At 40.2% G+C, this 25,912-nt stretch overlaps 1 protein-coding gene across 1 annotated transcript; it reads right to left on the bottom strand.

Moving 5' to 3' along the window:
- Positions 1 to 20,063: 20,063 nt before the first annotated feature.
- On the bottom strand, positions 20,064 to 25,735 carry SOST (sclerostin). Its single transcript, XM_083877721.1, has 2 exons — positions 25,496 to 25,735; positions 20,064 to 22,412 (listed from the first exon to the last, which is right to left on the bottom strand). The coding sequence occupies exons 1-2, from the start codon at positions 25,713 to 25,715 to the stop codon at positions 21,991 to 21,993; spliced, it is 642 nt and encodes a 213-aa protein (XP_083733847.1). The 5' UTR covers positions 25,716 to 25,735; the 3' UTR covers positions 20,064 to 21,990.
- Between the last annotated feature and the right edge of the window lie 177 nt (positions 25,736 to 25,912).

The following is a 25,912-nucleotide window of genomic DNA, read 5'->3' as shown; positions in this document are numbered from 1 at the left end:
TCCTTGTAACACTATGAAGTTATTTTTATTGCACTGTTAACAAAATTCTCCGCCCTGGGTATAGAAAAAGCCCTAAACCAGGATTCAATAGACACCAAATTTCAAGAACTAAAGTGGGAAATAGAAGTAAGAAAGGACTTCAATAATTATAAATAATTTAAGGCCCAATCCTAAGGTTAAAACAATTATTAAACCTGGCTTGTACACACACGGAAGGCTTTGAGTGATGTTTGTTTGTTTTGTTAGATTTGTAACACATGTATTTGCTGAGAGTTGGAGTTTGCTGCCAGTGGCAGTTATTCTTTCTGTATTCTACTTTCTAGGGAATTTTCAATACACCCTCCTGCAAGGAAATCTCCTGATTTTATGCCAGTGAAAGGCATGTTTTTCATCTTTAGTTGAACATTTTATAGTTTTTCCTAACAGAAAGCAGATTTTTTTAGACCTCAGAGCCATCCCAGCTGAGAAGACATTAACAGGGAATCTGTTCCCAATCCCTTTTTCACAGAAGTATTGGCAGCTGAGAATGTCCCAAACCCTTCTTTGCCACTGCAGCTCCTCTCAAGGTTGTTATCCATATTTTTAATGACAGTTTATGTGTTTTTGCATGTGTTTATTGCATGTGTTTATTGCATGTGTTCCATGTTCCCAGAATCTGCTTGCAGCCCTTTCAAATACTCCCCCAGGCCCTGCTCCACGTTGTGTGTGCCTCTTTCCCTTCTCCCACCACTGCTGCTGGGGTTTGTGTTGACTCAGGAGCACAGAGATTTAACAGACATGAGGTCTTCATTCTCCACAGGAGCTGAAGTGATCTGTCATTTTGGCTTTTGTATAGTTCAGAATTGTAAAATTTCACGGAATCTGGGTGAGGTGGGAAATGTGTTCATCCTGTTATATCTGTTGGGTTTTAGAACTTGCCCTTTTCTAGGAAATCAAATTATTTTAGTTCAGATCCTTCTGAACAAGAACATCAAATTCCTTTCTATCACAGGAATCTAACTTTTCATGCAAAATACTCAATTTCTGATAGCTAGTTCTTCTCTAGGAAGAACTCAACCAAATACTTGCTCTGTTGCATTAAATAGTAAACAGTTAAAAGCATTTCATACTCACAGGCAGGAGGAAGACCCCCAGACTGCTCTTTTTTTGAAAGATCAGGTTATGATGAATTTGTGAATGCTGCAAATGTTTCAGGCACTGGCAGAATCTGAGTCAGAGTCCAAAACGTTTTGCTAATGCAGAATATTTAATTAATATTCTCTCTGTGTGTGAGAAATGGATTTATAGAGGATTTTTAAGCCTGACTGAAAGCTCACATAGTCTTGTAGATTTGTACACAAACTCTGAGATAAAATGCTGACTTAGAAAGGCCATGGAATAGGACAGACATTGTTGAGAGGGAAATGGAACTGGAAACAAGTTTCAAACCATGGCCTTGCAAGCAGACCAGATATTTTGCAGAATTAGAACTCTGAAAGATTCACTGTAGCAAGACCATGTGGGGTAAAATAATCAGTGATTGGTGTTAAAAGTATTAGCAGCATTGCGTGACAAGAGCTGATGGGCCAAGAAATGCTTATAATGTATTGTAATTAGGAAATAGTTTGGCTTCTGATTGTGATGGTGTGAACTGTAACATCTGTACTATCTTACCCTTCTCGTGAGACTGAAAATGGAATAAAATCTTTAAAACATCTCTCAGGAGCCCCATCTCTGGTTCAGAAAAAGGGTTTTTCTGACATGTGTGGGTGTGTTGTGATATGTGAAACATTTCACTGACACGGGCTACTGGAAGTTTGTATGAATTCAAACTACGTTTTTTATTCAGTCCTACCGTCAGTCTACATAAAGCTCTATCTAATTAGCAAACATTTGTCCTTGCAGGGACAGAAGAGAAAGGAGGATCATCCTTTAGTCTCAAACTCCCTTGGGTCAGGATCTGCTTCAGTCGTCCCACCCGGGAATCCCCACCAGGCTGGATTTCCTCACACCAACATCCCGATTTAAACTGTACACCAACATTCTGTTATAAATGTATATTATAAAGTTGGCTTTTTGCAGTATGTGTGCTGTATGATTAATAACGTTGTGGTAAGGATATAGGATATAATTTTTTTATTTCTGCTATTAGTAAAGAAAATTAGGCATAGTAGAAGTAGTTGATATGTTGGTCTGTTTGGTCGGCATAACATCCAGTGAACATGTAAAGGAGACTGCTATTGATATAAATATGCTTAAACTCTCTGTTTAATAAAAATAACATCCAGCGAATGTGTAAAGAAGACTCTGCTATTGATATACCAACTACCAACATCTCCCATCTGAAGAAAGGATGGACCAAGGCCCGAGCTGGAGGTGATAATGAAGACACAGCCACGAAACACAGATGCTCTAAAAGGGCAAACCCAAGGAGAGACCATGCAAAACAGTTCCTAAAATATAGCAACCAGTTTATAGGAAAATACGAATATTCAACAAACTGATGATAGAAAGGGTAGAAGGGTATTTGACCCGATTAACTGACGATAGAAAGGGTATTTAACGAATGTCTCTGATATGGCAAAGAGCGGACTTAGCTGAGTGCCGAGTCACGTGGCCGGCCCTACTTTGCTTTTTTATCTCCTAATTATCTTCATTTTTTAATTAAACCTATCTCTTAAAATTTACCAAAAAAAGCAAACGTCATTTTCCCCACAATTTAAACCTCTCGGGCCGTGCTCCCCTCAGGGATCTCCCCGGGCCCGGCTGTGGGAAAGGCGCTGCCCGCGCTCCCCGAGGCGGGAACGCGCCGGGCCCGGCCCCGCCCGCAGCTGCCGCCGTCACTCGGCGCCTCAGCGGGGGCCGCGTCCCGCTGACCCCTCACCGCTGAAACAACACCCGCCCCTCTGACAAAGCCCATTTGTTGGCCCCGGGCAGCCACCTTTAACCTTCCTAAAGTCAACATCTCTGCGGTCAAGCGCTGAGAAATGGATGGGGGAAAAAAAATAAAATAAAAAAGGCGCGGCTGGAGGTGGGTTTTTGTGAGGGGAGGTGGGTTTTTGTGAGGGGCGCTCCCGGGAGGAGGTGAAGGATGGGAGGCAGAGATTTATCTTGGAGGGTTGGTTTTTTTTTTTGTCTGTCCGTTGTGGGATTTCCCCAGGTAAGGGGCAGAGGTAGCAGAGGGCAGGACGGCTGGAGAAAGGGGGGACAAGGACAAACCTGGAGAGGAGAGGAGATGGGGCTGTGAGAGCTGGGGAGGAACCACCCAGCCCAAGGATAGGCCCTGAGTCATTTTAATAGTCTTCTCAGCCTTTCTGGAAGAATAAAAGAACAGGAGAAGTGTAAAGCTTCGACTGATAGAGGCAGTGTACCTAGAAAGGAAAAATGATCTCCTAACTGTTATAAAAGTATATTATAAAGTTGGCTTTTCGCAAGATGTGTGCTGTATGATTAATAACGTTGTGGTAAGTATAGAGGATATAAATTTTTTATTTCTGCTTTTAATAAAGAAAATTAAGCGTTGTAGTAGTAGTAGTTGTTATATTATGCTTAAACTGTCTGTTTAGTCAAAATAACATCCAAAGAACATATAAAGAAGACCCTACTATTGATACACCAACTATCAGCATCTGCCATCTGAAGAAAACATAGACCAAAGCCCGAGCTGGAGGTGATAATGAAGACACAGCCACAAAACACGCAAAAGGTGAACCCAAAAAAAGACCATGCAAACCAGTTCCTAAAATACAGAAACTAGTTTATAGAAAAATATGAATATTCAACAAACCGATGCAATAAAAAGCGTATTTAACGAATGTCTCTGATATAGCAGAGTGTGGACTTAGCTGAGTGCTAAGTCACCTGGCTGGCTGTACTTTGCTTTTTCCTATCTCCTAATTGTCTTAATTTTTAATTAAATCTATCTCTTAAAATTTACCAAAGAAAGTGAACCTCGTTTTTCACATAACCAACGAATATTAAAGAGCCCTGGGATTAAAGAGTGCTGTTAAAAGACATCAGATATTGGACAAAATGTCGTGAAATGTTAACTTGCGTTTTGATATAATGCCATATGACAAATTAGATGGGTTTAAAAGGCCCGAATTTGGAGGAAATCAGCATTAGATTTTTGACAATTTGAAGGAAGAGATTTAGAAAGGAAGTCTGCATTCCTTCTTAAAAAAAAAAATAATAAATTAAAGCAGCTATTTTATAACAGTGATCTCACAGTTGTATGATATCTTTATCTCTCTTCTCCCTAAACTTCTAAGAACACGTTTTCACTCAATTTGTAGGGAATTTTGAAGCACAAATTATATGTAATGTCAGAGAAATAATGTTGAAGAGAAGATGCCAAGCAGCCAGCTCCTCCACCTGCAGTAGTATAATGAATACCTGAAGTTAAGTGAGTAAATAATGCTTTTGGCTCCAAAGACTTTTACCTAAAATGTGTCTTGCTAAGACAGAGTGTCTGCCTTGCTCTGCAGATGGGAGTTGGCATTATCACCACCACCACCAGCATTTCTAATGTAATGATAATGTTTCCCTTAGCACTAAGTCAATATTTCCGGGATTAATTAAATTTGATGGCTTCACAGTAGTGAAGATAAAAAAAAAAAAGAAATTCTGCTTCAGGTAGAGGAAACATCAAGAAGTGTTAGAGACACTTAGATGATAATTGATCTTAGGACAGAGAGCAGTAGAAGCAAGAAGCAGAAGAAAGAGGGGGGCAGCTTTAAGTTTGCAGGAATACTAAAAGGAAAAAACACTAGCTGGGAGCTGCTGTAATGTTACACAACGTTTTATTTCTAAAAAAATTACCATGAAACCCTAAAAAAAACCAAAAAAACAAAAAAAGAGTGCTGCTGTCATTAAAAATGGGAAATTAGACACAATAAATTCTAGGATGGATAGGTGCATACATGTTTTTCTTGTACCTTAGAGCTGTTCCCACTTCATGGGGATTTCTTTTACACAGTTTGTTTAAAACATTGTCTTTTGTTTTTTCTCCACTATTAAAAAGTGAGTATGAATGCAAATAGGTAAATTTTTATAATACTGATTGCAATTTAGCAATTACAGGAAGCAAAGCATGTTCCATTTTTTCAGCAGCTGTGCTAAGGGAGCAAACATCTTGGCTTGCAGGTCTGGACACAACTTCTGGATTCCTGGCTTGTCTCTCCTCTTGAAGTTCCTTTTGTGGATTTGAGGCCCAGTACCATGTAAAGAAGAGGAATATTCCTCCCTTGAAAGGTCATAGAAGCAAATAGTGTCTCAGCTACAACGTTAATCCTTAAGACAGGAAAAACCATTTGCCAAAAACTTTGATAAATCATCTTTTTTTTTTTAATGACTCCTGTCTTTATGTTGCGCATGTTATTGCAGCTATTTCATGGAGAGCTGAATGTCCTGAACAAGGGCCAAGGCAGTAGAAACTTTCTATTAAATCAAGAATATTTTGTAAGGTCAGCAAAGGAACAGTTAAAGAGTTTGACTGGAAAATAGTTTGAAAAATACAAAATTAGCTCAGCTTTTGGCAGATTGCAAAACTCTTCTGTTCTTTTCATCAGATAACATGAAAGAAACAGGAATCTCCAAGGAACAGAGAGGAACAGAACTCTCAGCCTTTTAAAACCATTTTTTTTGTGGATATGGATTAACAAATCTACCCTTCAGTGTGTGGTTCATATATTTTGAGGCAGAGCAGAATGCGACATTTTTGTTTTGAGTTTTTGTTGTATTAAGAATCCCATATGCTTCTGGGCATCCTAATAAATACATTTGTAGGATTATCTGACAAGTAATAAACTTTTAAATTTCTTCAGTGCCAAGAGTTCTGCACTACCACCCTTTGCCTCTGCCTTTGCCATTGTGCTCTGTGATCACCTTCAGTGTTAAATTCAAGGCAGTTAAATGAAAATTTTGTAAAGGATTTTTAGAAGAGCCAGAATTCATTCTTTGGTTGAATGACTGTAATGAAAAATAATTTTTCCCCCTCTAAGTTATAAAAGAATTTGTTATGATTATGTGGAATGTAGTCACAGAATGTTTTGAAGAGATCAGAGTAAATTCTAGTGTTAAAGCTGTTCTGTGTGATCCTGTCTAGTAATTAAAGTTCAGTCAGTTGCCTTTTTTTTGGGAATTCTGCTGAAACCACAGAACACATTGTGTTGTATTACACCTTAGAACTAGAACAGCAATGACTTGTTTATGTTCAGTTTCAATTCTCTTTTCCAGGCAGTTCTGCCGTGAAGGAATTAATTGTTATGGTGGAGTATCTCCCTCTATTGGTACGATTTTAAATATAACTACAATTCCCATTTCAGTGCACCAACTTCACTGTGTTTGGAACACTGGAAGTTATGCAGCCCATGAAAAGTGAATTTCCACTGACCATCCTCTCAGCTTGTGACCTGGAAATAAAGGCCCTGAGGGATGCAGGTTGTGTCTGCTTGTGAGGGCAGAGGTGAGGAGTTTCTCTGTAGCCAAAGCCTTTTTTCCTTGCTCCATTTCCTGGTGATCTGCCCTCCAAGAGGTTACAAGGCTATAGAAAACTGCTCATGCTGTGCAGGATATGGATCTTTGAATACAGAAAGGGGAACTGAATGCAGCATCCTCGTGTTACATGATTCATCATCATATCAGGTTATTTATGATTAGCATTAATTTGTTATCATAATATCATAATTCATTTTCAACTCCTTGGTTTATATCTAGCTAATAGTCTATAAAACCTTCTTCCTCCCTGAATTTTTGTGTAAGTGTGCTGCTGACAAGCACAGTTTGCTTTAGAAAATAATTAACAGAAGTCATTTTAGCCTGCCGCCCTTGCATAAAACAGCAAGTCAGAATTTTTCAAAGGATACTTTGTTTTCACACCACGAGGTGGAGATGTCTACCTGCAATTGTGGGTAAAGACAACACTGGGAAGTTGTGGTTGAGGTTTAAATAAAATGGTGCCTTCCCCATCCCCTCCTTCCACTTAGAAATAAATAAATAAAATTGTGTAGGCTAAAAGTATGAAGATGCTTTATCAAGGACCTCCATTAGTCTTTTGGTTTACATAAAAATAATTTTAAAAAATTGCTGAATTGTATCACCTGTCCACTGCTTGATGAATGTGTGAATTTCCCTGGATTTTCCAGTCTGTTCCACAGCCCCATGGGCAGGATTTGCTTGCCCACCCCTCATGATACAGCTGAGAGCTGGAGGATGCTTCCAGCTGAGGGGCAAGAAAAACCAGTGAGGAGCCCCTTGGAGTGAGAAGAGGCCACACCTGAGCACAGGGAGCCCTTCATCAATTCCCACTGGAGCAATTCCTGTAGGAAAGACCAGTGCTGGAGGGCAGAGTCAGCAAATGCACACGGCGTCAGACACCCCACACTGCAGCTGATGGCAAAGCAGGAGGAAAACCATGGCTTCAGGACAGCTCAGGGTTTATTAAAAAAGAGTTTTGGAGGCTCATTTTGGCAATAGAACAAGGGCAAGCTCAGGAGTGGGGGCACATTCAGGTTCCCTGAGCCTTCATTGGGTGCAGGGACAAGGCTCTCCCAGATTTGCTGAATTCCTGCACCCCCTCTCCCTGGTTGGAGTCCTTGCCTTGTGGCTCTTTCCTCATTTGGTTTTATTTTATGCCTATAACTTATACAATGCAGAAAATTATATAAGTGTTTGTCAGATTGTTGTCTGGGGGTAAGGGGAGATGTTAATTTTTCTCTGGTCATTGGGCTGTTGCTATTGTGGGAGAAATGTGTGTGAGGAACAAAATTCTCCGCTAGCAGGTGACTGTGACAGTCACTCCTGTGGTTTGTTGCTCAAAGACAGTGAGGCACCATGGTTCCTGCTGTGACTCAGGATGCCACAGTTATGGTTTATGGAGAAAAAATTTGATTTTCACATTTTCTTGAGTACTACATGTACTCTTTTTAGTTCCATGAATGAAAAAAAAAAAAAAAAATCTAGTGGATGCTTTTTTATATTTTTGAAGTGTCAAGCAACTGGCTACCCCAAAAAAGTAGCAGTTCCCTCAGCTGGAATGGTCTCTGTGGTTGCCATGACAGTGACTGGCAGGATCATAACACCAAGGTGAGGAGCCTGTAAGTTGAAGGAGGCCTCATGTAGGGTTTGATTGATAGAAAAAGTGATTTTTAGCTTGGTAAGAAAGAGTGTGAGCAGCTCTTCCACTTGCCCCTTGCTGGGTTCCCAGGGCCTTAAGCCCTCTAGCAAATAAGGAAGTATTTGCCCAGAAGCTGTGAGAACAGAAGCTGATCTAAGAAAAAAAACAACCCAAGCTGATCTAAGAAAAATCAACCCAAGGAATTCTATTTATTTCTGAAGGACTCAAAATTGAAAAAAAAAGAAATAAGAAAAAAAAAAAGAGGGAAAAAGAAGAAAAAAGCTAAAAATGGGGTAAAGAGGAGCTACTGATTGCAGAGTCTGTGTTACACTGTGACCAGCTGTAGCTAGGAGGATATGGGGCTGCTGACAGATTGGAACACCCTGACATTTGGGATTTGGGGAGGATATTTGTCTCTTGGCCAGCCAGTCTGACTGGTTAACATTACTCTTACTCATTAGAGAGAGCCCTGCACGACCAGGTTGATACCACAATATTTCTGTTCTGATTCCCACAGTTGCTTCTTACCCCTGTTTTCCAGGAGACTCTCTAAGAGAAAGCTGCTGCACCTATGCCTGCTCTAAGTAACAAATCTTCAGTTCCCCATTAGTGGTAAAGATCAGTAGACTGGTAAGTCTACTTTCATTTCATTTCACTTGAAACCAAAAATCTTTGACTAAATTTTTATTACTCTAATGTTCTAATTGTCAAATCTGCTGAACACATGTATTAACCACAAGTTAGAATGTGTTTGTAGGTCTAACATAATATTCCCATTACCAACTAGTGAGTTCTTAGGAAAAAAAAAAAAAAAAAAAGAGAAGGGAAACTGTGGAATAAATACTTTTATGATGCTTCATTTATGCTGTAACTTGCTAGTGCTGTTTCAGGCCTGTAAGAATATCTCAGTTCTGTAGGTCAGTAAAATTTGGGGAGAGGAGTTGCAGATATCCTCCTGCTGTCACAGGATCAGTTAGGCTGGAAAAGACCTCTGGGTCCAGACTGTGACCCAACACCACCTCATCAAACCATGGCACCAAGTGCCACGTCCAGGTTTTCCTTAAACACATCCATGGACTGTGACTCCACCACTGCCCTGGGCCTTCCAAGGTCTAATCACCCTTTCTGGGGGGAAATTCTCCCTCATGTCCAGCCTAAACCTCTCTGGAGGGAGCTCAAGGCTGTGTCCTGCTGTCCTGTCCCTGGGAGGAGAGGCTGCCCCATGGCTCCTTTCAGGCACAATGTGATTTATGCTTGTGATTAAATATATATTTGATAAACAGCTGGAGCCAAGCTATCACTATATTGTACTAATATTCCTCTTTTTATTTGGCAGCAATCAGAAACCCTGGTTTCTAGCCATGAATGACCCAAATCATAACCTAAGACATTTTTAACATGCAAGCGAGTGTGGTGTCATCAGAAAAGGTGAGGAAGAGGGAAAAGCTAAAAGGATTTTTCCACTATTTCCACCATACAGCTGGAGGTGCCTGTGTGTGACACCTGCAGCTGGAATTAGATATTCAGGAGCTCAGCACTCAACAGTGATAATTTGCATTATCAAGTTGCCTGTTCTGCCACTAGAAGCCAACAGCAGGAGAAGCTTTAAAGGCCTCAGATGTCTCCTCTGTTCAGTTCTGTGCTGGACTGTCAGTCCAGAGCAAGTAGAAAATGGCCAAAATTAAACACCAACTGACATTAAATCCACACTTTTAGAATACTGTAGGCTAGGTCCAATTAGTAATTACTGCTTATTTATTATGAACAAGTAGAATTCTAATTAGGCTGATTGGAGCCTCAGCTACTCCCTCAGATTGGATTGGCAATTAAGGTACTTCTTGTTCTAGTAATTATGGTTTACCATGAAATTACTCTCCCTTCTACCCCCAAAAAAGCATCGAATTAGCGATGAGTGGAATTATATTTATCACAGGTCCCTGTTGCAGCAGAGACGTTGCAAATAAATACAAACAATTAGAAAAACCACTCAGAGTGCTGTGCCAGCACAGTAATTAGGGTTTGAAGACAGGAATTTTTGCTGAAGCCAAACTGGCTGGGTTGTCATTCAAGAGAAGCAGCCCTGAGGGTGTGTCCCCAGCCTCTGGCTCTCCTGGTCCCCTCCCAGGAGCCAACCCAGCAGGAGGAACCATGCAGAGAAGAGACTGTTCCACCAACATGATCCTGGAGCCAGGAGCCAGCTCTGTGAATTCACCAGTTTGGTGTTTGCTGAGATGTCACAGTGACCCCAGTGGGTACCTGGCAGGTGACCAAGCCAGAGCAACACAAGGTTGCTGCAGGGTATTTCAGCAAACAGAAGTGTAAACAAAAGGATAGCAAGCATAAGCTAAACCTGAATTCTTCCCTTGCCCAGAGAATTAGAAAACAAACTTCTCCTAATATTTGAATTCTAGTTCCTATAGCTGCAGTTGTTATTTCAGGGACAATTTCAGTGTTATGCTCTTGTACAGGCTGATGAATAAATCAGCGTCTGACCTTTTCTCTCCTCTTTCCTTGCAAAAATGCATTTGTCTCTGGCCTCAAAGCCAAAGTGTAGAGTTCTGTGCCCCAGAGCTTTGGACTTTCTTAGATGGAATAACTATCCCCGTTCATTATCACATTAACATTGGAAGGCCATCTATAAATCAGTTGGGTTTATGTATCATCAGTAGGGGATCATGGACTAAATCCTAGATATGTAGGTTTTAAGGGCCACTTTATTTTTTTATTAACTTTTAAGGTAGTAGCTTTACCTCATCCACTGTGCTGAAATAGTGAACATTTTATGCTTCAATTTGTTTTGCCATCCAAATGTGCATGAACATATTGAATTTCCCTTAGAACATGAAGAATTGTTCCTAGTTTAAAGTGTTAAACTTCTTTTAACCACTGAAGAAAAGAAAAAAATCATCTTTGATTTGTAAGTTCTCATACCTTGACCAACTTCAGATCTGTGTTAGCAGGAGTAAGAATTACCTCTCCCCAAAGACCATCTCAGCACAGGAGTCAGTACTAGGCCTTCAAATAACTGGGAGGTTGGGGTTTTTCATGAATTATGATAGGTAACGATATATTTCCCAATCTCCTAGGCTTCCAGCAGAGTTAATGCTGCACAGGGTCTTCCTTTTATGCAGTTTGCTCTCTGCTGCTGTTTCTCCCATGGCAGTCAGCACATCTAAGGACTCCAGCTCAGTTTGGAAGGCAGATAACTCCTACTGTAGTAAGAATTGAGGAATTGTAATAGAATTGAGTGAGGGATTGAGGGATGTTTTAGAGAGAATCCTTCCACAAACTGTCTCTCCTGCAACAAAACCCACTGGCACAAGAAAACCCCTTTCTTTCTTGTGTGTCATCTGCCACAGCCTTTTGCCTGGAAGCCTCTTTCCATGGGCTGATACCAGCACGGTGTTCTTATTTGAGAGGCATTTGATTCAATGGTTTTGTGGAGTAAAAATCTGTTACCAAATATTAAGGGTAGAAGAAACCAAACTAATAGAGTCTTACAATAGAAATATTCATGTTTGTACCAGTAAAAACCACTTGTACTCCCATCTGTGCATGCCTTAGATTTCATCCAAGAGGAATAACTTCCCCTTTTCTAGAAGGTAGAGACAAACAGAAAAATAACTTTTGGTACATCTATCATGTGTAACACCATTCAGGGATGAGTTACTAAATACATTGTTAGCTACTGTTTTCAGAATGAAGAAAAGGAGCTGGAAAATCAGTTATATTACATATATTCTTCTCTGGTTATTGCCATGATTTTTATCATTTGCCAAAGATTAGAAATTAATAATTAAGGACTGATATTGCAGTAAGGGGATTATTTCTCACAGTAATCTGTGGGGTCTTTGTGTCTTGAGCACATATTCATAAATTTATTGAAGAGTCTAAAAACTCTGCACACAAATTGGTCGTCCTGTACCTTAAAGCATCCAGTTTTTAGAATAAATAATAAATTTGGAGAAAACACCCAAATCCTCCATTTGCTATCTCTGAAATGAGCACAAGAAAGACAGAATAGAGGCAAAAGAAAAGTTTGCCTGTCTTCCTTATGTCTGCAATAGAGTCACTGTGGCTGTCAGGGAAAAAAAGGGAGAGTTGGAATGATTCTGTTCTTTCTGCTGCTGAAACATTCAGAGGAGAGAAAATTTACTGGCATATTTTGAAAAAAGAAATTTATTTCTTTGAAATGGAGGGAGGATTGTTCTCTATAAAGTATTGTGAAGAAATTTGGGTTTTTTTCCTTTTTTACAAATTTTTTTGATAAGAAAAGTTTCAATCATGAATCTAAGGCAACTCTTTTTTTCCATTTCACTTAGATGTGATTTTTCATTTTGAAAGGCCTTAATAATACAGGGAGGAATGCAATTCAGAGATAGACTGTAGAAGTGAGTGGATTCTGAATGGCTGAATGAATAATAAATAAGTTACAATTATTAATAAAAATACTTCCCATTAAAGGAAAATAGAGCAAGGATGTCCATAAATTCCCTTCACCAGACTTATATAATGTATAATTCAAGCTATGTTGACAAAAGAAGGCTCATAATCATTTGTCCACATGTCTGTAAAATATGACATGATAATTCTTCCTATTTCAGTACGAACAATCCACCGTGCAGACAGCACAGAATAGAACATTTGTATCATAGTAACTCAAACTACCAATTTAAGTTAGACAAATGAAAAAAAATAGGCTCCAGCCCACACACTGTGGCCTGGCACAGAGCAGCATCCAAAGATGAATGCAGATGATGAGATTAATTTGTTGGGCCCTTACTTATCACCTAGAGGCTGAGGCTCTGTATATTCTGAGGTAATTTCCTGATGCATGCCCAACGTGCTATTTCAGCTTGGCTCCAGCCAAACAGGGCAATTTACTGCAGCCAGAAGGGACCAGAATTACCACATCTCACATTATTAAAATGCACTCACTGTTCAGTTCTTTGACACCTGAGCCTTAGGTCTGCCATGGGCTTCTGCTTAAGGTCTTTTTCCTTTGGTCCATCTCATGCCTGTTGCTTTTTGTCCCTGTGACATTTTAGACAAGAGGATCTCACAAGCTCTGGTGCACGATTTTCTCGTTTGCACTTATCTGTGTACTGGTGTTTGAGCATGTCTTCTCTTCATGAAATTTTGGTGTGTAGTTTGAAAGAGACATTTCCCAGTGCTGCAGAAGCTCTCCTGCACGTAGGGCCAGTCTAAAGGACAGAGCTGGGATACCTGATAGGCTCACACTGCCATAGGCCACGATTTTCTTAACTCTTTTCCTGATGAAAGTGTGGCCTGAATCATGCTGGTGGCTTTAACAAATACCTTAGAGAGTTGCAGCTTAATATGATTCTTTAAAGGCAGCCAGCACCCTTGTTCTGCCTGGGAGGTTCTGCCTGGGAGGTTCTGGCAGTCCCTGCAGGAATCCCTCAGTTCCTGCTGCCCTTCAGGAGCCACGGCTGAGGCAGCTCCATCCGTCAGCCAGAGGTGCCTGCAGAGTGAAAACAGAGATGCTCCATCATTTGTCTTGGGCAGGCACAGGGAGCTCTGTCTGCAATCACAAATTAACATGAAAGCTTCTCACAATTCGGTGTGTTGTACAGAGTAAATGGAGTTCAGTTTGGGGTTATTTTAAACTTAAACATCAACATTTGTGGGGCTCCTGTTTCCCTGTGTGCAGTCCCTGCCATGCTGTGTCCCTGACAATAGAGTACATCTAATAAACTTTTTATTTTTGCTTACCAAAAATGGATTGTGTTTGGAAGTGTGTCTATCACACTACCTCTCTCAGTTGGAATTATTTTTTCCTGCAAATTGCTATTAAGAATCAAAGCATTCACAGAGGGAAAGTTTTTTAAGCTTGACTGTTGGAAACAAAATCTTGTCCAGTACCCAGAGCCATTCTGGGTGTTCCTATGTGCTGCATGGGATTCCAAAGAAAGATGAGCAATTTACTTACACTGAACTAGTTAGTATTGACCTTCGTGATATGAAAATAAGATATTCCTCTGATGACATTTGAAGTCAGTGAAAAAGCACATCATTGTGGTGTTTCTGAATTTCTTTGCTCATGAAACATTCTTCCTTGTTGTACACTTAAAATCTAGTGGTAAATGTTTTTTGGTGAAGTCAAGAATTTAATTCTCCCCAGCAATATTGCTGGTTGATTGTCCACAGGTTTGCATGTGCTTTTGTTTTACAGGACACAAATAGCTGCCCAGTCCTGGGAGCAAGATAAGATGCAATTCTTTGAACTGCAGGAAGGACAACATGAGTGAGTGACAGCAGCAAACCCGTGAGACTGGGGGAGACTAATTTATTTGTACAGCACGCACATGGAAGGGTCCTTACCTCCTGTTTGGGTGATGATAAATGACAAGATGTCGACAGTTATTAATTAAACTGCCTTCCATAGCAATGTACATGATGATAAGACCTAAGAAATGTGTAGCATTCCTCCTACCCCATCATGAGAATGAGGCCCCTCCACTGTTCTCTGGCACAGCAGAGATTAGTCTAAAGCATCAATATTCCACTACAAGCTGGCTACCTAGTAACTGCCTGAACACAGGGCCCTAAAAATTGAAATTCTCCCTCGTGTGATGTGTAGTAATTAAACTTCAGCATTCTTTCTGCAGGAAATGTTTCTCCTGTGTTGTTCCCACAGATTGTGCTACAACAACAGTTTTAGCCCCATGAACTATTAACCAATTATGAAGGGATTTTCTCAGTCTGCTTTAACTGAGGATCAAAGACAAACCCCAATTTTTTTCTTGCCAGATATTGTAATTTAGGACACAAAACACCAAGCATGCACAGGACTCAAGGCTTTGGTCAGTCAAACAAAATGGACTTAGTAACTCAAATCCATTTAAACTTTTCTGAATTGCCTTGCCAATATTCCAGCTGCTTTTCTTCCTTAACAAATACATTGCCACACAATTGCAATGTATTATCCTATTCTACTTCCATTTATTTCTTTCACATCTATATTCTTTATGTATGTGCTACTTGGAGCTCAGTATGCCTATTTACTCAGTAACTCAGAGTGAAATTTTTGAAAATTACCTAATTTTAAATTGCCATGGGCTGCAGATGTGAAGAATCCTTCTGTTATTACTGCTAAATGTGTTTATTCTGGCTGATTATTATGGCTTTTTTGGCCTTTGATACGTAGAAGATCTTTTTTTAAACTGCATTAATGCAATCTGGGTGATGGTCCTTTAAATACTGTCTTAGGAGCCAGATATCAAAAATCAGTACAGCTCCACAGAAACTCATATCAGTTGCAGTTATCTCTTGGGCAATACTTTCTTCTTACTTATGATTTTTTGGGGTGGGTTTTTTTATTTTTTTAAAAAAAGTTTTCTGGACCAGCCTTTCACCAGACTTATGTGTGAGGTCTCCCTGAAGAGCCAGGTCCAAATAAGTTTGACCATAACTGTTATTTCCCTAAAGACCACCCATAAAAAAATGCTTGCATGAATATCCTTTGGCCTGTGTCATTCTATCTGCACTCTAAATATATATTAGAAATTATATTTCCACTGTTTGCAGAGAAATACAAGTAAATTCAAGGTCCTTTGGCATGTCTATATGTAACACATACTCCAGAATAATAGTGGTGTTTTTCAGTAAATACAGGGTGATTTCACTGCTGACCAAACCAGAATTATAGATTTGAGGGCTGTGCAGCTTAAAAGTAAATTGGATGTGGGCTGAGTCATTGCTCATAAGCAAACTGCCAGCTCAGACTGTGCTACAAACCAGTTGCACACATCCAATGGCCCCTTTGAGGTTCCAAACCCCCCAAATAATGAAAAAACAGTTAAAATCCTTCCAGGTTAGACAGACAGCACTCCAGATAGAGGAAAGGGATCTGTCTGAGGGGATGATGCTTGGATTCTGAAATTAGGCCAGTTTTCTTCACTTACTCCTATCAGTGGACAATGTTTCATTGAATATTTGCATTTTTAAACACGTTTCATTCCACAAAGTCCTGTTGTTCCCCTGCCAATCCTTATGACTGATTGTGAGTTCTCAATGCCATTATTAGAGATGTTACTGAAAAAAAAAACAGTTCTAGAGAAAAGTATCTTTTCCAATGGGCCCATTTTTGACTCCTAGGACTCCGGACACCTCTGATTTTAAGATTAATTTATTTGGAAACCATACTAATTGGTGATCAGGCTTAAATGCACACATATTTTCACTGGAAGTCTATGCCATTGTTTGTCCTCTTCCTCCCCTCAATAATTTCCTGATAGCACTACTTTTGTTTCTAGACATGCAGAAATTCAACAGGAGTGAGAAGTTTCTGGTTTTGAGCGCTACCCTTAATCTGAAGAACAATTTTAGGAGAAAACTATCACTCTTAAAACTAACTTCTCCTGCTAATTTGACTAGGGAAAAAAAATAAGGCCCTGCAAATAGCAAAGCTCTCCAAATGGGAAAGTAATTACCTTAAATTAAGCCTTATTTCTGGTTATAAAAAAACCCCAACAAAACAACAAACCAACAACCACCCAATTCTAAAAGCATGTTGGGCAGGCTGGAAGCATTAGAGTTAAATACTGGCCAGTTTATAGTGAAAGGGAAGGAAATAGACAGGAGGAAGGAAGGAAGAAGAGATTAGAGAAATTGAGAGATGTAAATAGTCTCAGAGGAGCCACCGTGTCCCAAAAGCTCTCCTTAGGGAAGTTTTTACACCAAAGAATCTGGAGGTCTGAATGAAGAGTGACATCACTTATTTATTTAGCCAGAGCTGAGCTGTTTTCTTAATTGAAATAACCTCATGCTGAAAGCATTAAATTGTTGGTGGAGTGATAATGTTGTCTATTTAATTTAGGGGCTTGATAACCATGAAATAAATACCCTATTGTTGGTTTGAGAGTACATTTAATTTGCCTGGAAAGCCATGAACTAGAAAGCTTGAGCCTTGGGGTTAATGCCCCAGCCTGATGTGGGAGATGCATCACTTTGGATTTGTAACTCAGTCAAGGATTTGGGACTCAGGACTCAAAGGGGAGTAGCCCCACGTCCTTGACTGAGATGAAAATGATGTGTTACCCTTCTGGACACCAAGAACAGACTAATGTGTTCTCAAGTTCATAAGAAAATTCACAATTTCCATGTAAAGTGAGAGTTCCCAAGTGTCATGACAGGCCCACTGGTATCAGCTGTAATCTAACTGACCAATATGGGAAAAAAAAAAAAAAAAAAAAAAAAAAAAAAATTCAGATCATTCAGATCACACACAGCCTCACCTAGGAGGGCTAAAATGGATGTTTATGGCTCCAGAAGAACTTAGAGCAGATTTCCAACACCTAAATATGGGCTACAGGAAACATGGACAGGCCTCTGCTTCAGGGAGTCTGGGGATGGACTGAGGGGAAATGGTTTTAAAGTGGAAGAGGGTTAGATTTTAGGAAGAAATTCTTTACTGTGAGGGTGATGAAATTTTTTACTGTGGAGGTTGTCCAGAGAAACTCTGGCTGCCCCATCCCTGGAAGTGTTTGGTTTATCCGTACAGTGTGATGTGGCAAAGGTGAGGTGTTTTAAAGGTTCCTTTTGTGATTGTTTTTTACTTCAGAATTAGCAGGGCATGTACTGATGAGTTTTACCTCTGTTCAGGTTTTAGTGATTAGTTTCATTATCCTCTTTTTACAGTAAGAACTTGCTCTCACAGAAGAACAGTGAAAGCTTTTAGGATTGAAAGAAATAACCAGTTCAGGACACAACATCAGCAATAGTTAACAGAGACAGAAAATCAGCATTACTTCCTCCCTTTGGCCTTGAGACTCTGTGTTTGTTATACTTTACCCAGAGTAAAATTCACTTTGGTGAATAATAATAACTGCACTGTTTTAATGTAACTAAATGACATTGGCTGCATGTGCTGCAAGTTCTGCAGTTTGTGCTGCCTTTATTTTAAATGCTGAGTTATTTTAGAAGTGCACTTCCATTACTGGCCCGTCAAGAGGAGTTCCAGTTTATCAAATTTCAGGTTACAGCTGCACAGCATGTTCAATCCAAACTCCAGCTGCATATAAATATGTTATATGATAATTTAGGGCTTTCAAGGCTGTTTATTATAGAAAAGTTGTTCTGTGTGCCCATATGCTGCACTAATTTGAGTGAAACAAGCTAATTATAAGTTGATGTCATATGGCTAAAAAAATACATGTTTATCCCTTCCGTATTTCACGTTGCTGACTTTCTCAGCCACACATGTGATGTGTTTCCTGGGCCTAGGGCCTCACTGGATAAAGTTATGCTCTTTATTGTGCAATTTCTAATTAAAAAGATGAACCTTGTGCAAAATCTCTGGGGCCTTGTGGACACCAGCAGGATCCTTCTTCTGCTGGTAGGTTTATTTTTCACTGAAAAATAGCAGAATTGTATTTTTGCCAGAAAAATAAATGAAGTCAGTGACTATTTTAAGCTGGTGAGTGTATTGTAGAGAATGTGCCACAGTCTACACGAATCATTGGAAATAAAAATGAGGGGGAAAAGCAGATTTGGAGAAATCATGAATTCTGTCTGAAAAAAGTGACTTGATTGCTTTTCTGAGGGTTGCCTATTTTGGCATTGTTCAGTTCTCACAGGCAGCTGGCTCCAGCCAAAGGAAGGTAAAAGCAGTGACCTGTTACTACTTTTACGTCACAACACACAAACAATGCATAGTTGTGCTGTTTTATTGCAAAAATGACAATGAAGACATTCACTCTTATTAGAAGAGTTTATGATGTCGAAGAAAAACTATGTCATGCTTTGGTAGAAGGAGCACACAGCAGGTCACTGCCCATTCTTTGAAAAGAACTGCAAGTATTTAATTTTGTGTAAAAGAGAAACTCAAATTTCCTACAGACACTTTCTCAAACCCACAGTTAGGGATGCTATGTCCTCTCAGATTATGCACACCTCTATTAGAGATTAAAAAAATAGAGGGGGTGATTGCAAAAATAAAGAAATAAATGAATAAACAATCCCAAATTCTCTGTCTGAAAAGAGCCAACATGGATGTGGGGGTGGAGGAGAATGTGGCAGTCTAACTCTGGAACATCCTATATTGTGATTTTTCCAGCTGTTAGCAAAACACTATTTCCTATTCCTCTGCTGATAACATAAATTGCAGAAGTGGTGGTTGGAGGTGACTCTTTCAGGAGTAAGATTACAGAGGACCAATCATATCTGCAGACTGCTCATCTCATCCCCCTTTAACCTCATTGGTGAAACCAATAAGAAGTCACTTATGATGGGTGTTGAGAGGAAATGGAGCAGTAAAAGTGCCCCGGGACTCTTCACCCACTGGGATTCTTGTAAAAGCTTTTATAATTTGCAAAGAATGAATCCTTACATTGTGAATCAGAAAAATGCAAAGTTCTGAGAGGCAGTTTAACAGCAGGAAACGTTGGCAGTTTTGGTAGACAAGAACTGTATGGGACAAGGTTTTTTGGGGTAAGAGGACCTGTTATAGGTGAAATATTTGGGAGACAGACATTACTGGTTCCCCCAAAGCAGGCCTGCTGCTTCTGAATTGCCAGAAACCCTGGATGAAGTCTGAGATGAAGTGGAGCAAGTCTCTTTCACTGGCTAATCACAACCAGTATTTAAAACCCAATATTTCATTGACTTTACATGCCTGAGAGACTGTGGAACAGCTTTCCAGAGAACTGAACTGCTTTTCTCCCTTCAGCAGTGCCTGCAGGTGCTCAGACTGAATTCTGAAAATGAAGCCCCAAGTGTCAAATTCACGATGTCAAAGATAAGTCTGGAAAATGTTGCTGCAGTTGTGACAATGGTTTATTTTGGGTTTTTATATGATATATCACTTCATAATAAGGAAAGGACAGCTTATATACTGGTTGTCTTCAAAAAGCTGCTTATCTTTACATCTGCATTGAAAGACCTGCATGCTCTGTGCAGCCCAAGCTCAGTTTTTTCTGACTTTATTGGAAAATGTTTCTTAAAGACTAAATGAAATTGAGCATAGGTCTACAATACCAAACTGTAAAAAGTTTTAACTGTTGCTTGGCAGCACTTGCAAGGGGGGTTTCACACTTTTTTTTTTTTTTTTTTTTTTTTTTTTTTTTTTTTTTTTTTTCAGTAAAAGAAATCTGAAGCAATCAGATTTCAGTCAAGAGCTCTTGACTGACAGTTCACAGATTTATTGTTTGCTTTGGTGGCTTTATCTGGCTGTGAACATACAAATCAGGAAATGCCCAGGGGAAGCAGAAATGAGAATAGGGAAATAATTCTGAGCTACTTATCTGCCCAGGAAGACCTTTTCCATGAGGAACATCCTGTACCAGAGCAACGACTTCCAGGATGGAGTTTTTTTAGGGATTTGTAGGTTGTTGGAATTAAGGATCTTGACACTTTAGACCACAGAGATTGGACTTGGCACTCTGACAGTTCTGTAAATCCCTGGCTTTGCAGGAAATCAGCCTTATACTGTAGCTGAAAATCAATGAGACTTTCTATAATTAATCATTGTTTCTACTTTATTAACAATGTATTTAAAATTAAAAATAACAGACCACTATTTTTAAAGCAGTATTACTTCTCATTCTCTACAAAGTAAAACATTGCATAAATAATTTCTGGGAAAAAAAATAAATACGTAATTCACTCTCTGAAATGATACCTTTTCTCTCTAGGTTCTGGTCCCACATAAAATAACTGAAAAATCTATCAACATTGCAAATTTCCACAGTTTATATTATTTCAGCATAAATTCTACAGAATGTATAAAATATGTGACAATTCACTTTCTAACAATATTCTTTAATGTAAAAACACAAACATTAGTCTGAGTGTTGAGAAGCTAAAGTAAAGGAAAGTTGCTGCCAAATGAAAGACTTATCAAAGCTGCATATCCTAAAGACTTTCCTAGAGGAATTCATGACTTAGCAGAGGCTCACTTTTAATGCAGAACCACCACCTTACTCCCAGAGCTTGGTTTTAGTGCTACAGAGTGTGTGGCCAGATAATCCAAACTCTACAGAAGAGAAAATGTAAATGGACATATCTAAGCTGATATTAAAGTCAAACATGTTCTAGGAAATAAGGAATAATCAGTATCTTCTATGTTAAACTATTATGATGTCAGCTGTTTACAGGACAAACATCAGTGAGGTTATCTGGTTTGCGAGGAGCATCTTTTTCATAAATCTGCTCCACTTAGGAGAGTTTGTTGAATTGTCCCTAAACCAAATCACTGTTCCTAAATCAATATGGTTTTAGTTGCCAAATCTCAGTTTTGAATTTGTCGACCCCATAATCTTTTAATTAAAAGTATGAAATAGATTTGTCACACTTTCACTTCTGTTTGGAGAACACGAGTGTCGTATTTTGATTTCTGTGTTTGAGAGGAAACACCTGGTGCATGAGAACATCTGATAGAGTGTTAATTTTCCAACAGTTTGACTTCATTCACCATATCTTGAAATCCCTGATACCCTAAACTTTCTGTGGCTCCCTCAGAGAGTGCTAACTCTCCTGGTGCTTCCCTAATTGCTTGTCCTGCATCATTGCCTGGGAAAGGGACCTCAGTGTTCTTTTCACATGAAGTGAGTGGAATGATTTCTAGCAAAGCGTGATTGTCACCACAACAGCTTCACTTCCCTCTGCCTCCTACTCGTGCAGGACACACAAACTCGCCTGGGCCTCCAAGGGGTTCCTCCAGCCACCTCCAGCTCCCTTTCTCTCATTCTCTTATCAGACCATAAGTGCTATAATCTGATCGATTTTTGCCTATGTGAGCCTTTGACCCAGCTTAGCAGAAGGAATTGGAACCTACTGCAGTCAGAACATCATTGCTGTGGCCTCTGAGTGCCTTTTTTTGATGGTTCACAAAACATCCAGAGCTGCCAGTCTGTGTCACCCAGAGCCACCTTCTAATAAGCGTTTTCCAGCTCGTGCTGGTTGGACTTGGCGCTCCTGGCTCGGGAGAGATGCGGCTTCTTGTTCTTCTGGGGCCGGGCACTCTCCTTGCCGAAGTCCTTGAGCTCGGACTGGTTGTGGTAGCGAGTGTAGCGCTTGCACTTGCAGGACGTGGCCGCTCGGAATTTGTAAGTCCGAGTCTCCTGGTGGGGACAGGCCATGAGGACGCGCTGGGTGCGGGTGTGCGCGGGGATGCAGCGGAAATCCAGCGCGTTCTGCCGCCACCACTTGCCCCTGCCGATGGAGTTGGGCAGGAGGTGCGAGGGCTCGCACTGGCCCGAGCACAGCAGCTCCTTCACCGGCTTCAGGCTGCGGCACGGCCCGTCCGTCAGGTACCGAGTGGTGCGCATCTCCCGGCAGCTGAACTCGCCGGCATCTGCACACAGGGGACAGAGAATTCCTGTTTATTCCTGAATTCCAGCCGCCTTTCCCTGCCGGCTCGGAGAAAACACCCACCAAACCCCCCCTGCCCTGTCTCCCTGGGCTATTGGTGGGAAGGAGGAACGGGTTGGGGGAATAAAGGTGGTTTTAGGGGCTTTTTTTATCCTCCTCTGATTTTATTAACAATAAAGTCACTGGTGTTTTTAAGGGCATGTTTTACCTCTCATTATCCTCCTCTGATCTTGTTAGTAACAAAGTCACTTGTACCTCCAAGCTAAGCTTGTTTTGCCCTTGGAGTGTTTTTCTCTTGCCTTATCTCAACTCATAAACCCTTAGAGGTTTATGAGTTGAGATAAGGCAGAAGAAAAAACAGCTACTTCCAGCTCAGTTTATTTCATTCTCTTGTCAGACCATAAGTGATATAATCTGACCGATTTTTTGTGTTAATTTTTCTCTCCTCTGCCCAGCTGTGGCTTTTGTGGGTGCCTGGTGTTGGGCCAGTGTCAAACCACGACAGTTCCTGTAGCAGATCTCTCTCTCTCTCTGAGCTAGATACAAGCTCAATGTCTTGAAGAGCAGATTTTTCAGGGGAAATATCTCCAAAGGCTCATTCATGGAGCTCCTGACTACTCAGCTACTCCAGTTGTAAGACCCTTGAATAACAAATTGGTGAATAAAATCCACCAGGTACATTTCATGTCAGTGTTGTACAGGGGAAAATGGAGCTTCTGGAGTCCAACCCCAGCAGCAGCTGGGAAATTTTGACAATATTCTCCTGGCCTCATTTACCTGTGGGCAACACCTTCCCCCACTGCTCTAGTTTAACATTCAGATGTTGACTCCAGATTTAAATTCTTTTGCAACAAAAAAAGTGTTCCTTAAGTGACTTTTAGCTTGCATAATGTGTTCCAGGTTAAGAAATCACAGGTAACAACAGCACTAAGGGATTCCCACTATTCAGGCACCAGCTTTTCCAAGTTTACTATTCTCTTGTCAATTCCACATCCCCCAGAATTCCCATCAAAAAGCTAGAGGCATCTTCTGGCTATTAGGAACCTTACAGATTTTTTCCTCTCCTTTTTCTCAATGGATAACTATAGCCAAATGAAGCATTAGAAAACACAAGATTTCTTAGCATTAAGTATTTTGAAACTTTCCAGTTGTAGGAACATAACTTTTCCCAAAAATGTCTCTTTTCCCAAATGACATCCTTGGTTAATTGGCTTGTTGGGAAGACATAAAATTTTATTTTTAAGTGTTTATCACATTGCTTCATCTAGATAAACAGATTAATGTTCCTCTCTTAGTCAAAAGGACAGTTTTAACTCAGAAACACTACTTGTGGTGGAAGCCTTCAAAGGTGAGCTCCCAGAGAAGGCTGTGTCTGTTAGCCCCACTCTCCTCACTGTGTACAAGGTTTAGTTCAGCAAAAGAGAATTCTGACCCTGAATCATTAGTGACAGAACAGTATTTGTACAGACATTTTAACTTTTGGTTTTCCTGTGAAGTACAGAAACAAGACTTTTAGTGCTCAAATTTATATTTGTCAAAGTACAGTTAGCAAGATTTCATTTTTTTTAAAGTTTGAAGGACTGCATTAATGAAATTAAGCAATCATTGTCAGCTGTGACAAAAATACTGGCAACTGAACTCCATGTGCACTTCAGTCTAACACTCCCATGTTCCCCAAGCATCTAAGAAAATTATGTCTGTCAATAAATAAATGTGTTGAATAAGGTGCATTGTACCTCCATAATGCACAGGCAGTTAAATATCCAGGCATTTGCCTCAGCTCTATAGATGATCTGTGCATTTATGTCCTGTAAGTCTGCAGGTGCAAAATCACTCCTGGTCTGGTCACTTTGGATAACTTTGATTCCATATGTTAAAGATGCCACAATAAGTCTGCAAGACCATTGTGTGTGTCTTACACAACTGCCCAGTCTCCTTCAGTCTCATTTCTTAAGTTAATGTGCTTTCTACTTTGAAAAACATGCATGTATCAGTGGCACAGGTTCCCAGCTGATGTCAGAGTATTAAGAGGTTAAAAAGTGAAGGTATTGAGAGGTGAGAGGAAAACCAACCTGCTCTGACCTGGTGGTTGCTGGGGCTGCCTGGGAGGAACAGAGTGCTCCTCCTCTTAGGAATTTAGGAACCTTTTAAGGTCACATTCTCAAAAGCATTAGTTTTTCTTCTTTCTTTCTTTTAAAATATTGTTAACCCTATGGTTTTAAATGCCTTAATGACAGCTGCAGCAGAAATTCACTATTGCCTTCCAGTTGTGCCCAGAAAACGGAGGCTGGATAAGATCTGCAATGCACAAAGTGGAAATTCTAGGTTTGATCTGTAGCTCTGTTGCTCTGTGCTTTATGCTGTGTTTGGAGGACCAAGCTTGCCCTATTTTCCAGTGGAAAACTTTTTCAAAGCTACCTTTCTCTGCTTGGTGTTAGCTTTCCATCTTCTGTCTCTCCTCTAAAAGGCTGGTGCCTTGCATCGCTCCTAAAGTTGACTTTTGGTTAATGTATCAGTGACAATGTATCTTGAAGCATTTTTGGCTGCTGGAACCTGACTGAAGATCTGTCTGTTAGCAAAGGACAGCGAACAGCACACTTCTCATTTAGCTGAACACAACCTCCACGTGCCACTTTTATGTGTGATCCCAGTCACAACTGGTGTGGATGTTCCCAAATATTACAAATTTATATTATTGTCTCCACTGTCAACTCATTCCCCCATCCTAATATTAAAGAGGGAAAGAGAACTTGTGATACTTCCTCACAAAACACAGAGAAGTGTTAAGTAATATCTGCTACAGGTTTTATGTATTGGAGCTGTCTGCAGAGAGCAGCTGGGCAGAGCAGCAATGTTCAACAGAGAGATGATGTTTGCATCAGTAAACTCCAATATATTCTTTCTAATGTTTATTTTCATCCTTCTTCAACAGCAGATGCAAATCCCTATCACTTAAAGCAGTTGGGCCACACCCAAAAGTGTTAATAAACAAACATATATGAGAACAAGTATTCTTTACCAATTGTCTGCTATGATCCAAAACAATAATAATGATATTTTCCTTACCGTTAAGGTCTGGAGTTTGCTGTATGTGTCTTCCTCCATGTTTTGCCTGGTTCATTGTGTTGTTGTTGCTGAAATTCGGCTCCATCGGCGTTTCTGTATTTTCAGTGATCTCAGGAATGATTTCTGTAGCATCATTTTTAAACATCTGCCAGCCTTGCACAGGCTGAAATGTGATTTGTGTCACGACACAGACAGCACACACAGCCCAGGAGATCTGCATGGTGGCAGCTCACAGATCAGCTTTTCAGCACTCTGACAGTCTCAGATCCCAGGCAAAGGCACATTATTCCCCTTTTTAAAATCCCTTTTAGAACCAAGCCAGCCAATGACTATACAAAGTGGGAAGGGCCAGACAACTCATTCATCTCAGCTTTTGTCAGTGTGAAATAAAATGGGTGTGTGGGGGTGGGTTAGTGA

This window comes from Zosterops lateralis (assembly GCF_965231275.1).
Source record: "Zosterops lateralis genome assembly, chromosome: 24".
Taxonomy (NCBI): Eukaryota; Metazoa; Chordata; class Aves; order Passeriformes; family Zosteropidae; genus Zosterops; species Zosterops lateralis.
The sequence above is the reverse complement of the archived record's forward strand: the minus strand, read 5'-3'. Positions and strand labels throughout refer to the sequence as shown.

Coding starts and splice junctions, on each gene's coding strand:
- SOST (XM_083877721.1), bottom strand. CDS start 25,715: ATGCAGATCTCCTGGGCTGTGTGTGCTGTCTGTGTCGTGACACAAATC. Junction 22,413..25,495: donor GCAAACTCCAGACCTTAACG/GTAAGGAAAATA, acceptor CCCTGTGTGCAG/ATGCCGGCGAGTTCAGCTGC.